The 15,656-nt window shown below is 42.3% G+C and overlaps 1 protein-coding gene across 11 annotated transcripts in view; it reads right to left on the reverse strand.

Annotated features, from left to right (window-relative positions):
- The window catches only part of CACNA1D (calcium voltage-gated channel subunit alpha1 D), a 301,488-nt gene that overhangs the window by 137,656 nt on the left and 148,176 nt on the right, over positions 1-15,656 (reverse strand). For all 11 annotated transcript variants that reach the window (XM_044253375.1, XM_044253372.1, XM_044253378.1 and 8 more), the window contains exons 5-7: positions 8,755-8,897; positions 4,182-4,334; positions 3,474-3,670 (exon numbers count right to left, since the gene is read on the reverse strand). In XM_044253375.1, the coding sequence (XP_044109310.1) occupies positions 3,474-3,670; positions 4,182-4,334; positions 8,755-8,897 (493 nt within the window). The remainder of the gene's footprint in view (positions 1-3,473; positions 3,671-4,181; positions 4,335-8,754; positions 8,898-15,656) is intronic.

Raw genomic sequence — 15,656 nt, forward strand, 5'->3', positions numbered from 1 at the left:
TACCCAAGGTCACGCTCTCAGCCCTATGCAGCCTTCATGCCCTTCCCCTGCCCTGCACCCTGCTGCCTCCGTAGACAACAAGTAAGTGTGGGTCAGATGACAGTGTAATTATGCTTAGGGAATGCTTATAAAAGAGCTCTACAAGGACTCTTCCCGCCCACCAGAAATGGTTAATCCCACTCCCACATATCCCAAGTGTTCTAAGTATGTCTTCCTGCATATTAGACCCACCTGCCTTTTTCTCAAGACCCAGCCATCTCTTTGCCAGAAATTCTTGAGAGTCAGGCATCAGTGAGCTTGAGAACACTGACTGACTGAATGTAATCTTGACAAGATGGGAAGTAATCCCTGGCAAGGACTTTGTCCGCCATATACAAACACCTAAAGGATTGAGAAACTTGCTCTCAATCAATATCTACAACCTAACCTTCTTAGTTCTCTCTCAAGATGTTCCCTTTATATTCTAGTTGTACGAAAAATGGATATTTTGGGGTGCCTGGGTGGCTCAGTCATTAAGTGTCCCCCTTCAGCTCAGGTCATGATGCCACGGTCCTAGGATTGAGCCCTGCTTCGGGTTCCCTGCTCAGTGTGAAGTCTGCTTCTCCCTCTCTCACTCTTCCTCTTGGTGTTCCCTCTCTTGCTGTGTCTCTGTCAAATAAATTTGTCAAATAAATCTTTAAAAAAATTGATAACCAAACATGGTCCTTCTACACTGAGGCAAGGGAATTGTACCAGGAGGAGCAGGAGTAACCAGTGTTTGCTGAGCACCTGCTCTGTGCCAGGAACTACGCTGGTCAAGGGAGGTCTGTTCTGGAACACAGCTGTGTATCTTCCACCTGACCATGGCCCCTTTAAATATTAAGAACGTTTGGTGTCTTGGCTCTTGTCTATCTCCCTGATGAGTTAAATGTAATCAACACATAATTAAAAACAACCTGATGGGTTTCAGAGGATAAGATCTTTGTGAACTGTATGGGAGATCACTCAGCTGCCCTCTTGCATTCTAGAATGATTCACAAACCTCTGACAGTGGAGAACACCAAGGAAAGAGTGCTGGGTTCCAGTCTGGAGGAGGGGGTCACCAAACTAGGACCCGTGGGCCAATCCCAGCCCATCACCTGCCTTTGCACAGCCCTTGAGCTAAAAATAGCTTTTTCATTTTTGAATAGTTGGGAGGGGAATCAAAAGACTCTTTTATGACACATAAATGTTCTACAAAGTTCAAAGTTCAGTGTCCAGAAATGAAATTTTAATTGAACAGAGCCACAGCCATTTTTTTATGTGTTATCTGTACCTGCTTCTGAGTCACATGGGGAGACAGAAGGCAGAACGGTGCCATTCTTACAAATATATTATGGTCTGCAAGGCCAAATATAGTTACTATCTGGCCCCTTATGGGTCTATAGATCCCTGTTCTAGATCAAGAACCCAAGTCCCTAGCTATAGGATCCTAGGGATAGTGGTCTCTCTACACAAAATCCCAGACTTTCTAAGAAAGGGATATAGACTGGGATAATGTTGATAAATTTCTTGAGAATCTCCATCAGAATAAAGATGCCCTGTAATTCACACACAGAATATAATTATTATATTGTCAAATTATTAACTCTGTGATTGTCGTATTAACCCTAGAGATAATAATTATACAGTCCTAGGTGATACTTAAATGTTCTGAGGAAAAAGCAATGAGAACTTTTGTTTCTGGGTGCATGGAGTTTTCTCTCCTTTAATCACATACCCACAGTTCTTGCTTGCTTGACAACAGGAAAACTGTCATGAGAGAACCCATGTCCCAGAATTAACAAAGTATAAAATTGTGTATTAGTCAGGTACGTTCGATCAGCAGTGGACCGTTTTTTTTTTTCTTAAATCAAAAATATTGTTTCTGTCCCATTTGGTGGGGAGGGGGCAGAGCTCAAAGTTTGTGCTATTTGGAGGAATCTTTTCTATGTATCAGAAACTTCCAGGCAAGAGTGGGATTGAGACCTCAAGTAATCTAACTAGGATTTGCATCTTTGAAGATAATGCTGACAATGAACCCTTTATCTAATTTGAAGGTCGCCTTGCCATGGCCATGATCCTAGCTCATCCGATACAATTTCCCTCCTTCTTCCGCTTCATGAAAGGCATGATCTTCTGGATATAAAAAACAGACATGCATACCCACACACATACAGACACACACACACACTTTCTTTCATAGGACGGTAAGAAAAAGGAAGGGAAGAGAGAGAAACGAGGTACATGTTGGTGATACTCAAAACTTTCTACAAAACTAGACTAACGCTGTGGGGAAGCAAATAAACATACCTTCTTTGCCTAACAATGACTATGTAAGAACTTCTACAACCCTGTAAGCATGGTGCACACTGGGGAAGGGAAGCAAAAACCTATTTATAACCATCATGCGTCAGGTTCCCTGAAGTTGTAAAGGAATATGGAACCCCATTTATGGTCTAAAATTTAAATACTGCCAGAAGCTACTGCTCAGTTTCTAACTAAAGACTGCCCATTCAAGAAGTACTTTATTACTAATTGCCTTTTAACAAGTCATTATTGGGATCCTGATTAATCCCATTTGAACTTGGGTTTAGGCTCAAAATCTGCATGTCAGCTATTTTCCCCCACAATCTGTGCAATGGAAATCACTTTCTAAGCTTCTGTGAGCTTTTTCAAATTCTACCAAATAAATGAGAAAACAAACAAACTCAGCTCTGGGAAATAGTTGTTAAAATACTACGGTTCTTCATTTACAGTGAACCCTTCTGGCTCTGTCAGGAACAAGAAGAACCAGACCTCAGCCATAGAAAGGGCATCTGTTTTCATAGCTGGTTGGATGGGTCCACCAGCCCTGGAAATCCTAGGTGCCTTTCCCACCCTCTCTGCCAGACTTCTAGAGCTCCAAAGAGAAAGGAAGAGAGATATAGGGGCTCTCGCTGGGCTGATTTAGGGAAATGCTGAAGATGCAAAGGGGAAATATTATAATAAGGAAAAAATCCATTTTGACCTGAAAGTTATACTAAGTTCATGGAAAGCCTAAAAGGGATCCAATTTATTTTCCCTATCTTCTGTTTAGGATCTGGCAGAGAATACCTTTATGTTTAAAAAAAAAATGAAAAAATCAAACTCATGGAAGTCCAGGAGCCTCTTAACCTGGAAAATAACCCTTGGCTCTCTAAGAGTTTAATCTAGAACAGCCCTGACTTTGGGAGTTCTTCAAAAGCTAGGACTCGTGGGCACACTCTGCAGCAAGTCTCCAAGCAGTACTGGGGAGTGAGGCAGCCAACATTACACAGCGGCTTTCTGGAATAGAAACTAGGGCCCTGAGGAAGAAAGAGGAGTTTCACCAAGTGAGGAGAGGGTCTGCTTCCCTTCGCAAGAATGGAGTGCCAGGGTTTCTTTTCACTCTAACGAATGGAACACTCTTATCCAAAAAAAGAACATTCCACACACGCTGTCCTCCAGCTGCTTACCCAGTAGAGCACGTCTGTCCAGCCCTCCATGGTGATGCACTGAAACACGGTGAGCATGGCAAAGGCAAAGTTATCAAAGTTGGTGATGCCTCCGTTTGGGCCAACCCAGCCACTCCTACACTCCGTGCCATTGGCGGCACACTGGCGTCCATTCCCTGAGAACGCACACGGAGCTGGGTCCTCTTCGGCTAGGATATCTGCAAATAGAGTATGTGGGAGTCACCACTCCAGACATGAACAACAGGGAACCCAAAGTCAGGGGAAGCTGAGTGCCCTTGCAGAGCCTGGAACACCTGCCTCCCAGCTCTGCTATGCTATGCCTCCCACTTGACCCTCAAGGTCCACTTCAAAGACCCCCGCCCCCGTGGCATATGCTCTCGAGTCCATGGCTCTCTCCTCTGCCCTGATGCTATAGAACAATGGTGGTGATTCCATTCATGTTCTACTACTGGGGACATCTCATCTCATTTGCCAGGATGCATTACATAGGAAATCAGGATAGAAAAGGAGATTAACTCCTCATTTACTCTGAACACAATTCACGCTGAAAACTGGCTGGTTCTTACTGGTTTTACTGGTATATTTGGCTTCCACCCCCCCTCCCCCACATTTTGTTTTAGATTTTCCCAAAACCAAAGAAGTTATTTTGGGAAGAAAAATTAACTTTTTTTTTTTTAAAGGTAAGTTGCTACCGTTTTCCTTACTTACCCGTGTCAGCAAAAAAACATGTTTTGTGCATTTTTCCAATAAAAAGTTCCAATCCTATAATAGCATAGATTATGATTACAAATAATACCAAAAGGGCTATGTGAAGGAGGGGAACCATGGCTTTTATAATGGAGTTCAGGACAACTTGTAAACCTAGGAGAGAGAGAAATAAGTCTGTGAGTCATGGAGATGCTTCAAGGATACACACATATACACACAAAGATCTACATGTACACGCACATATATAAATATACATAAAATTCCTGATGCCTTGATGCCTGCTCCATGTAACACACAGTAGTAAAATTCAAAGAAATATTTAACATTAAATTAACATTAAACCTGGATGTGAGATAAGATAAAAAGGAACCTAAAAGACCATCTAATCCAACTGCGTCCCTCAACAGATGGAAAGACCAAGGCTCAGAGAGCGATTGGACTGGCCAAGGTCAAGGTCCCATGATTCATTCACATGTTCGTTCATCTATTCAACAAAGTTCCTTGAACAGCTGCTACGTGGAAAGTAGAAATTTCAGCGCTTTGGGGAGTATGACGAGGTGTTACATAAAGTGCCTTCTCTCAAAGAGGGTATGTTCTAGAAGGTAAATTGTGTGTAATTCTGATTTACACACAAATTGCCCTAGGGTAGCACACAGACGCTATAGTTGAACAGGGAAAATTAAAGAGGGGTGGACGAAAGACATCACTTCTGATAAGAAAGAGGACTGGGCAGCAGCCCCCTCTCGCCAAGCCCTAAAGGTGGAAGAAGATGGATTTGCACAGGTGGGCCTGGGAGAGGGGCCACTCCAGCCAGAGGCAAGAGTACCAGAAGCACGGAGGTGGGCTAGGCAATGCAGACCGGGTGCCCATGAGCCTTGGCTGGTGGTCACACAGTGGAGAGAAGATCAGGAAAGAAAAGCAGATTGCAGGAAGGCAGCTCTGGGTATTAAATTCGGATTACAAGGCCGGACTTGAGTCCCATCAGCAAAACCCCATGCCTAACCAAAACAAGCCTGTCAGAAGGAGGCTCCCCCTGGAACAAGGGAGGGAAGAGAGAGACAGGAGCAGCTCTGTACCGGGCAAGTCCGATCACGGGCCCAGCATCAAGAGGGAGGTGTCGTGCAGCTGGGATGTAGATTTGAGAGCCAAGGTGGGAGCACGGACACCCAGAAGTCCTGTAAAGAGCAACACTCAGGGCCACAGGGAGGGATGGGAGTAAGACCGTGGAGAGAGGGTCGGCGAGGCAACACTGAGGTGAGAAGCAGGTGGGCAGAGGCTGCAGACGGAGGGTCACAAAGAAACCAGAACCCACAGCGCGGCCAGGCTTCCGGACTCCTGGTAGAGCATCCACGCTCTCCCCCCAGCCGGGGAGGGCAGCTGCGGCTCTGCGCCGTTCCTGCTTTCCCGTCCTTCCCTGACTTCCCTTCTCCCTCCCCAACACACACTCAAAGAAGGAAGGAGTGTGAGCAGCGAGACACTAGGCGTAAGAAAGAAGTCAGAACACACGGAGCCAAGAGAATATTCATTAAGGACAGTGACGAGAGTGGACGGTGATGGAAAGAGAGGGGGAGGGGAGGGGAGGGAAAACCGGGAAGAGGTTTCAGACTCAGGAAGAGCCCGTCTATAATACCCACCACCTGGGTATTATAGAGGGCACGGCTTGCATGGAGCACTGGGTGTGGTGAAAAAATAATGAATAATGTTTTTCTGAAAATAAATAAATTGAAAAAAAAAAAAAGGAAGAGCCCGTCTTTCCAAGACCCTCATTACTACCCAAATCCTACGTATCACCTTCAGATATTTAAACGTCCAATTGGTTTTAGGAGAAAAAAAAGAAAAAGGAAAAAGATTCAAAGGACAGTTTTTGACAATGTACTCAGGTTGTTTTGGTTTTGTGTTTCAAGACAAGGATGGGCCATTCGAAAATCACCAGTTGGTGATTTCTATTCTATTATTCATTCTAAATTCTTTGGAAATTCCATGGTAGTAAGCTGTGTGTTTCATGAACATGTTCATTCATTCATTGTATCTACTGTATTTCAGATTGGCCAAATTTATGAGCTAACGGGGTTTATCTTAATGCGGATGTGTAGACTTTCCTGACATGAGGCTCCTTGGTCCGTTTTCAGTGTGGACAGTAGAGCTCTAGCTCCGGAGACAGTGGTGTGGAAGGGAAAGTCCACTAGGCCAGGAACCAGGAGAGCGTGTGTCTGTCCTCACTCGGCCAGCCACTGGCTGTGAGAATCTGCACCAGCTGCTAGCCCTCCACAGCCCTTGGCTTCCCCGTCTAAGAGATGATGCCCACGGAAGGTCTGTAGGGTTCTTTCCCATCTGATGGTCCAGGACGCCGGTACATATTCATCATCTGAGTGTGCGTGGTTAAGAACTCCACAAACGTCTGGTGCACTCTCTTTTACGATACACAGTTACCTCCCAACGAATGAATATGTATTCACAGACACACCCAGAATCGTGTCTTCTATGGAAGTCTGAATGCTCTGGGGAAGGCACAAGACGATTCCCAGGTTTAAGTGTAAGCTGTCACACCTTCCCCGGCATTTTTAACAATTTCAGCGTTCTTAATAATACATCACTCGACCCCAGTTGCCAACCAGCACAGAAAACATCATGACCCAGAACCCCTGGCCCATTTGGGGCTGATGAGAGACGTGGGTGTTCTCTACGAGGGGAATTAATAACTGTGGGCTGAAAAGTCCTCAACCGGACTCAGGTCCCCATTTCTCCCTGCTGACCTCTGGGAGCGTGTGATGCGAGAGAGCTCCATCACGGTCCAAGGGAGAAAAGGAAGAAATTGGTTTAAAACCTGTTCTGGGGGCGCCTGGGTGGCTCAGTGGGTTAAGCCTCTGCCTTCGGCTCAGGTCATGATCTCAAGATCTCTCCTGGGATTGAGCCCCGCATCGGGCTCTCTGCTCAGCGAGGAGCCTGCTTCCCCCTCTCTCTCTGCCTGCCTCTCTGCCTGCTTGTGATCTCTGTCAAATAAATAAATAAAATCTTAATTTAAAAAAAAAAAAAAACCTGTTCCAAAGAGCACCCTAAACTAGCCATTTCGAGAAAACCTCACGCAACAGGGAAGCGATCGCAATGATCTGTGAGTTCAGGAAGCTTCCCTGACCAGACCTGCACGTACGAAGCCACAGCACCCGCTCATCCCTTACAACAGGCGCCGCAAACAGGCTGTCCTTTGCTCTTGGGGCGGGGGGGAGGGGACGGGGACAATGGCTGTCGTGGTTACTTTGACATTAGATTAGGCTATAACAACTAAATCTGAAAGAACAGGCTTGCGCGTTGGACTTCGCCTTTCATCATGTTCCACATAACAAAACCAGTCATTTCCAAGGTATTTCTATTTTTCTCAATTGCTTCCAGACAGCTCTGCGGTTTTGACTTGTGCTGATCTTTTTCAATGAAAATAAATGAACCATCTGGAAAAACAAGTACACATAAAACACCACTTCCTACATTTTAAAATGTTAAATTTGGAAATCTTTTTTTTTTTTTCCAGAGAATTTTTGGTGTGTCCCGAGTGCCAACAGGTTTAATAAAATTTCATGAAGAACTTCTGGAGAGGCAAAAACAACATGATCTGTGCTCCTTTGATGGCTTTATGAGTCGTGAAAACAGGCACACCCTATGGTCCCGTATCCTTCCTCCAGCTGGAGGTGCTGGAGGAGGTGCTAAGATTTCTACCCTCAAGTCCCCACCAGGGCTGTCCCATCAGGGACAGAAGCCAGTGAAGCACACTCCATGGTCCTTAGGGGAACAGAAGCACCTTAAAGCTGTAGGCCAGAGCACAGACAGCTTCTGTCCCAGCTTGGGCGGCACTCAACCTGGCCCCGATGTCTGAAGCAAAAAGCAAACTAGGGTCTGGCACAGAGAAGTATTACAGCCTTGTGGAGGAAAACAGCATCCCTCACCATGAAGGGCCACCTCTGTGCTCCAGACCTCGTGCTATGGGGGCTCTCCCCGCATCATCTCGTTCGGTCCTCCGAACCACATGCAAGCAGGTCCAACCCTCCCCTAACATGCAGGGAGGACCCGGAAGCATCCACCTCTTCCCCCAGAGCCAGACATGCTGAGCAGATGTTCCAGGGGTCCAGCCCCCTGCTGCTGCTCACGCTGAGGAAAGCCAGTCTGTTGGGAGCCCTCCAACCCCCACACTCGGTGTCTCTGTATAAGCCACCACTTTCAGAGGGGCCGGCCTGGGAGCAGGAGGCAGTGGTGGCCGCGAGGTATCCAAGAAGGGAAAGTAGCTTGGAATCAGGAGGCCTGGCCTCAAGGCCTTGTGTCACCGCTCGCTCAGTGTCTCTGTAAGAGGAGATTCTCCCACAAAATCGGGAAGACGACAATCACTCCCAGCGCCTTCTTGGGGCCCTCATGGGGTCCGAAGGGACCACACAAGCAGAAGCGTGCTGTGAGCTGTGAAGTCCTCCGGGGTCGTCTGGGTGGCCCTTGGCAACTCACCTGACAGCCCTCCGCTCCCGGATCCCGAGCCCCACCCAGAAGAAAAACCAAGTCAACCAACGCCTGGCTTTAGGAAACAAGACGTGCTTACTGGGCACTCCTGATACTAGTCGAAGTGGTCGTAATACCCGAAAGGCGCGGAGGGCTTTGACGTCGAAGCCTCCTGACTTGCCACTGGAGTGGTTACCGCCTTCTGTTTCTTTGGTTAATTGTTCCAGAATTACACTAAACAATCTGAAAAAAAAAAAAAAAAAGAAGAAAGGAAGAAACATTAGAGGCTGTCACCCAGGGAAGGAACCCAGGAGGATAATAGTAGTTATTTCGGCACAAGGACTAATTCTGTGGGGCTGCTGCCTATGCAAAGGGGAAGCAGGGCAAAGGCACAAGTCAGGCTGTGAATCCCAAAAGCCACCCCCACCTCTGACATGACCAAGGACAAGGACCGATCTCAGCTGTTTTCCTGCCAACAGAGCATCCCTGAGCAAGTCCGGTCCCAATGAAGAGAAGACTCACCAGGGAGCCAATCACCATAGGTGGATTCCCTGGAACAGAAGTCGCCAGGAAAACCAACATGGCGGCCCCCTTCCATACACACATTCGCTATGTGCCGAACACTTTACATGGACCATCCCAGTCCTTAGAAAGTATGATGCAGTGGAGATTCTTATTATCTACATGTGAGGAAACACACTTGATGAGAACAAGTAACTTGCCCACGGTCACACTTTTAGTGTAGAACTAATGTATGAATCCAGATGTGTTGCCCCTCTCAGGATCCAGGTCCCATGAGAGCAGGGACTTTTAGTCTGTGTAGTTCATTTGCTGTTTAGTCTGTTCAAGCCTAGTGCCTAGAACTCAACACAGAAGATGCTCGAGAAATATCTGAGGAGTAAATCAATGGGTGAGTGAACATTGACTTCAAAGTCTCAAATCTTTTTTTTTTTTAAAGATTTTATTCATTTATTTGACAGACAGAGATCACAAGTAGGCAGAGAGAGAGAGAGAGAGAGAGGAGTTAGCAGGCTCCCCACAGAGCAGAGAGCCCCACGCGGGGCTCGATCCCAGGACCCTGGGATCATGACCTGAGCCGAAGGCAGAGACCTTAACCCACTGAGCCACCCAGGTGCCCCTCAAAGTCTCAAATCTTAATCAATGTGTTACACCATTTCTGGTACAGCCTCTCTCTCTCTCTCTCTTTCTTTCACACACACACACACACACACACACACACACAGCCCTTTACCCACACAGGGATGTTCAAGGAATGATATAAATCACAGGTACTGAGGAGTTCTGCAAAGGCCAAAAGCAGTAACCCAAGGTAAGGGATTAATATCATCATTTTCTCTTTTGAAATGTGTCTAATATTGTATCTGGCAGCCACGACACATTTTTTCCTACTCTCCAAAGGTTTTTTGGATAAAGCTATTTTCAGACAATCTGCTCACTTGACAGTTACTTTTGCTCTTTCAAATAAACATTTACTCTTTGGAATTATTGCTTGTTTTTCAGAATAAATCTAAATTTGCCCATTTCAAATAGAATCAACTCTGGCCAATCAGATTGTGGGGATGACTGGCCCAGCAACAAAGAAAAGGTTTCTGAAGTTTAATTAGGAGCTGAAGCAGAAACTCTGCCCTCACTGGCATTCCTCTGGACCGCCAAGACACAAAGTCCATAAAATACAGGGTGGTCTGATTACAGTCCTGATCAGGCATAGTCCTATCATTCTGGGGCCCTTAAAGACCAGCCATGTGTTTTAACAACACTCTAGCAATTAGCAGTGAACCTAGGTGGGGGCAGAGGAGGTGGCACCCACGGGGAGGGATAAATCAAACCTCTATCCTTTCAGACCTTCAGATGGTGGGCTCTCTCTAGTTATGACTGGAGAAACAGATCAAATTTATGACCGGTTTCTCTCATTAGAATAGGTTTTTTTTTTTTTAAATTACTGTAAACCCCTGCAGCAAGGCTCCAGTTAAAAGTCTCCCCTCCAAAACAAGTTCATAGCTTCACAAAAACAAAGAACAAGGAAGAAAGAAAAACCTCAAACTCTTCTGAAATGTGGCAGCCACAGGAATTTTCATCCCAAAGGGTTAGAAAAGTAATTTATGCAGGTGGTGAATGAAGATCACTTTCAAGTGTCTGTGTTTTACAGTGCGCACTTCATGGTCCTTTTACCCCTTGTTCTTCAGCAATGCCCTTGAAAACAGGTGAATGATGTCTCTCTCCCATTACAGAGGAACCTGAGCCAGAGAGGGAAGCCGGTAGCCTTCTCCAGATAGCCAGGGGTGGAAGGGGCTGGGGCTGGCTTCCATTCCTAAGAGTTAGGAGGCTTTAGGAAAGTTCCTCTCCTCCTCTAGGCCTCAGTTTCCCCCTCTGTAAAAGGAGAAAACTGGATTAAAGGATCCAGAACCCTGCCCTTCCCAGTCTAATATTCTGTGATTCTACTCCCTTCACCACTCAGGCCCACCACCCCCAACAAGAAAAAGGACCACACACCTGGAGAGTTCAGGACATGAAGAGAAAGTATTTGATCCTAGAATGTTATAAAGTTTACCCCAATGCAGAGGAAAAAGGCAAGGAGCTACTTAAACGGACTCAAATTGGAAGCCCCAGCCTGAGTGCCCCATGTTCTTCTTCAGAAAAGTTTAAGTGATGAGCCTGAAATGTATGTTGACTGAAACATTAAGTGAGTGGAGTAAACTTTCCTATGCAGGGAACACTATCAGCTCTGGTAGACACATTGAGTCCTCTTGTGGTCACACTATTACCGTTAACATTTCAGAAGTATCAGTTACTTCCTTAATGTCTCTGTTATTGGGAATCTTGACAAAAGCAATAGGTCACAGTTGGCTTGGAATGGAAAATCCATTGGATTGAGATACAGCCTGCAGTTGGAAACTTTAGTGAGTAGATATTTGATTCACATGAAGGCCTAATAACTTTTCTTTTTTAAATTTTTCTTCCGCTCTTTGACTATAATTTAGTGCATATTTTGGATTAAAAAAATAATCTTCTCAAGTTCTTCATATTTAATGAGAAAGGCCAATGAGTCCATTCCTACTTTTGTTTCCTAGGTGATTTTTTTCACTTTTTAAGTCAACCTTATTACAGCTCAACTTATATATGATAAAATACATCTATTTAAAATGTACAATGAGAGGCATTTTAACAAATGTAGAGGTCCAAGTGCAAACACCACAGTCAAGATCGAGAACATTTCCACCATCTCCCATAGTTCTTTAATAGCTCTGTGCAATTATCTCCCTCTCGGCTCAGCCTTTGGTATCCACTGATTGGCTGTCTATCACTATGGGTTGTTTTTTCCCTTTTCCAGAATCTTTAACAAATGAAATCATACAACACAAGTTCTTCTTTTAACTTCTTTTGCTCACCATGTTTTTGAGACTTCTCAAAGTTGTTACATCTATCCACAGTTCATTTCTTTTTATTGTTGGGATATTCCATTGTATGAATATACCACAATGAACCTATCCATTCACCTGTTAGGTGATATCTGGGTCATTTCCAGTTTTTCTCCATTATGAATAAACTCTCAGTGAGCATGTGTTTTCATTTATCTTGGTAAGTAACTAAGAGTAATATGGTCCTGTGGTTAGAGTATGATTAACATGGTAAGAAGCTGGCAAACTCTTCCAAAGTGACTACACCATTTTCTGTTTCTACAAGCAGTGTATGAGAGTTCCAGTTGCTCCATATCTTGGCTAAGATTTAGTACTGTCAGTCTTTCTATATTTAGTAATGCTAGTGGGTATGTAGTGTATCACTGGGATTTTAATTTTCACTTCTCAAATTTCTAATGATGTTGAACATCTTTTCAGGTGCCTGTTAACCATTTACATATCCTCTTTTGTGAAGATCTGTTCGAATCTTTTGTCCATTTATATACTAGGTTGTCTTCTTACTAAGGGGTAATAAGAATTCTTCATGTATTCTGAATACAAGTCCTTTGTCATTTATCCGTATTGTGAATATTTTTCCTAATCTGTGCCTTAATTTTAAATTTTCTTTACACTATCTTTTGAAGAAAAATTTTAAATTTTGGTAAGCTCCAAAATTTCAATTATTTCTTTTATGGCTGGTGCTTTTTGGATCCTTAAAAAAAAACACAAAAAACAAACAAACAAACAAAAAAAAACCTGCCTTTCCCAAGATCATAAATCTCTTCCCCTAGACATTATATAGTTTCAGCTTTCACACAAAGGTCTATGATCCATTTTAAGGCAATATTTGTGTATATTATAAGGTAAGAATAAAGATCCTCTTTTTTTTCATATGGATAAATAGTTGTTCCAGTACCATTTGTTAAAAATGGACTACAATTTAGTACTACAACTTATAATTCAACCCACTGAAACAAATTCAACCCACCTAAAACAAGGCAACTTTGTCTAAAATAAATTGATTATATACATATAGGTCTAGTTCTAGAATCCCTAATTATGTTCCATTGATCTTTAAGTCTACTTCTTATGCCAACATCATACAGTAGTCTTGACTACTGTAGCTTTATAGTAAGCCTTAAGATCAGGCTCCAGCTTTGTTCTTAAATATTTCTTCAGCTAATCTACAGCCTAATTTCCATATAAGTTTTTTTTTTAAGATTTTATTTATTTATTTGACAGAGATCACAAGTAGGCGGGGGTGGGGGGAGAACAGGTGCCCCGCTGAGCAGAGAGCCCGATGCAGGGCTCCATCCCAGGACCCTGAGATCATGACCTGAGCTGAAGGCAGAGGCATTAACCCACTGAGCCAGCCAGGTGCCCTCCATATAAGTTTTTGAATAAACTGTCAATCTCTACAGCAATCTTGCTGGGATTTAGATTAGGATTCAATCTATAGCTCAGTTTGAGAAGAACTGATATCCTAAGAATAACTGAGCCGTCCAATCCATGAACATGGTACATCATTCCATTTACTTAGGTATTCTTTAATTGCTCTCAGCAAAGTTTAGTCATTTGTGGTGTGCTATTTATCTTTAAATATTTATGCTTTTTGATGCTATAGTAAATAATGTCTTTAAAATTTCGTTTCCCAATTGTTCATGACTAGCATATAGAAATTCACATGTTCTAACACTGATCTTCTATCCAGAATTCATAATTTTGATGGCTTTAATACTCTTAAATTCACTAAAACTTATTTTATGACCCAGAATAGTTCTTGGTCAATGCTACATGTGCATGCGAAAAGAATGTGCTGGTCCTGAGTGTTCTATAAATACCAATTAAGTCAAGTTAGGCGGTATTGGTCAAATACCCTATATACTTGGTGATTTTCTTTCTAGATGTTCTATCAATACTCATGAGAGAAGTATTGAAACGTACAACTACAATAATAGATTTGTCCATTCTTTTCTTCAGTTCTTTCCAGGTTTGCTTGGTGTATTTTGAAGCTTGGTGTATTCTGAAGTTCTGTATATTAATTATATATAATATATATAATGTATATTAATTATATTTTATATATTATATATAATTATATGATAATTACATATAATTAATATATAATTTATGTAATTATATATTATAATATATAATTATAATTATATATTATTATATTAAATATATTATTATATTAGATAATTATTATATATTATAATTACGTAATTAATATATAATATTATATAATTATTACATCTTCTTCATGAAAGAATTCTTTCATCACTAGGAAATATTTATATCCCTCATAATATTCCTTGTTCTGAACTCTACTTTTTTGGACTAATATTGCCACTCTACCTTTCTTTAGATTAGTTTTCACATGTGTCTTTTTTCCTGCCTTTTTACTTTCAAATTCTTTGTGTCTTTATAAGTTAGGTTTCTTGTAGCTACTATAGAGTTGGGTCTGGGTTTTTAATGTGTAAAATCTGATAAACTCCCTATTCTAATAAAGATTTAGGTGGCCTTATATCTATTATCTTGCTGTTTGTTTTCTGTTTGCCCTGTCCATTGTTCCTTTTTTCTACATCCCTTTTTTAAATTACTGAGCATTTAAAAATTCTATTTAATCTCCAACACAAGCTTATTAACTATCCTCTTTATTTTTCTAGTGCCTCCTCTATGGCAAATATTAGCAAAAGTCTTCTGTGGATTGTCAGATAGTAACTATTTTAGGACTTGTAGGCCATAGGGCCACTGTCACAACTATTCAGTTTTGCCATCCTAACACCAAATAGCCACAAACATGAGTGAGTGTGACTAGCTTCTGATAAAATTATCTTCCCAAGCAGACAGTAAAATACTTTGTCAAAGTGAAAAATAAAAAAAGGTAATAAACCATATTTGGTCTATGGGCTGAGGTTTGCTGGCCTGTGCTCTAGGGTTTACGTCATCATCTCTAACTTATTACTGTCTACTTTCAAATAATATTTTATCATATTTACCACCAGCTGTACAAGCTCTTTTCAATAGTATATAGCTATTTCCTTCTTTCTGTCCTTTGTGGCTATTATTGTCACGTATTATACGTTCATAGAAGCTATGAAAAATACATTGTTACTACTTGGGCTTGGGCTTTAAATAATCAGTTATTTTTAAGAAGATTTTAAAATGAGGGAAAAAATGTTTTTATATTTACCCATTCATTTACCCTTCCTGGAATACTTTTTTTTTTTTTTTTTTTTTTAAATTTCATTTTCCTTCAGTGTGAAGAAATGCTTTTAACATTTGTTGAGGTACAGGTTTACTGGAGGTGAATCCTCAGCTTTGGTTTGTCTGAGAAAGTCTTTTTACTTCAATTATGAAAGCGATTTTCACTAAGAATTCTAGGTTGACATTTTCCCTAGCACTTTAAAGATCTCTCTCTATGGTCCTCTGGCTTCTGTAATGCTGATGAAAAGTCCAGGAATGTCTTTTTCTCTGATTATTTTTCAGATTTTCTCTTTATCCTTGGTTTTGAGCAATTTCATTATGATTATGGTGTACTTTGATGTAGCTTTCTCCATGTTTACTTTGCTTGAGCTTTGTT

The sequence above is a fragment of the Neovison vison genome, chromosome 6 (assembly GCF_020171115.1).
Source record: "Neovison vison isolate M4711 chromosome 6, ASM_NN_V1, whole genome shotgun sequence".
NCBI lineage: Eukaryota > Metazoa > Chordata > Mammalia > Carnivora > Mustelidae > Neogale > Neogale vison.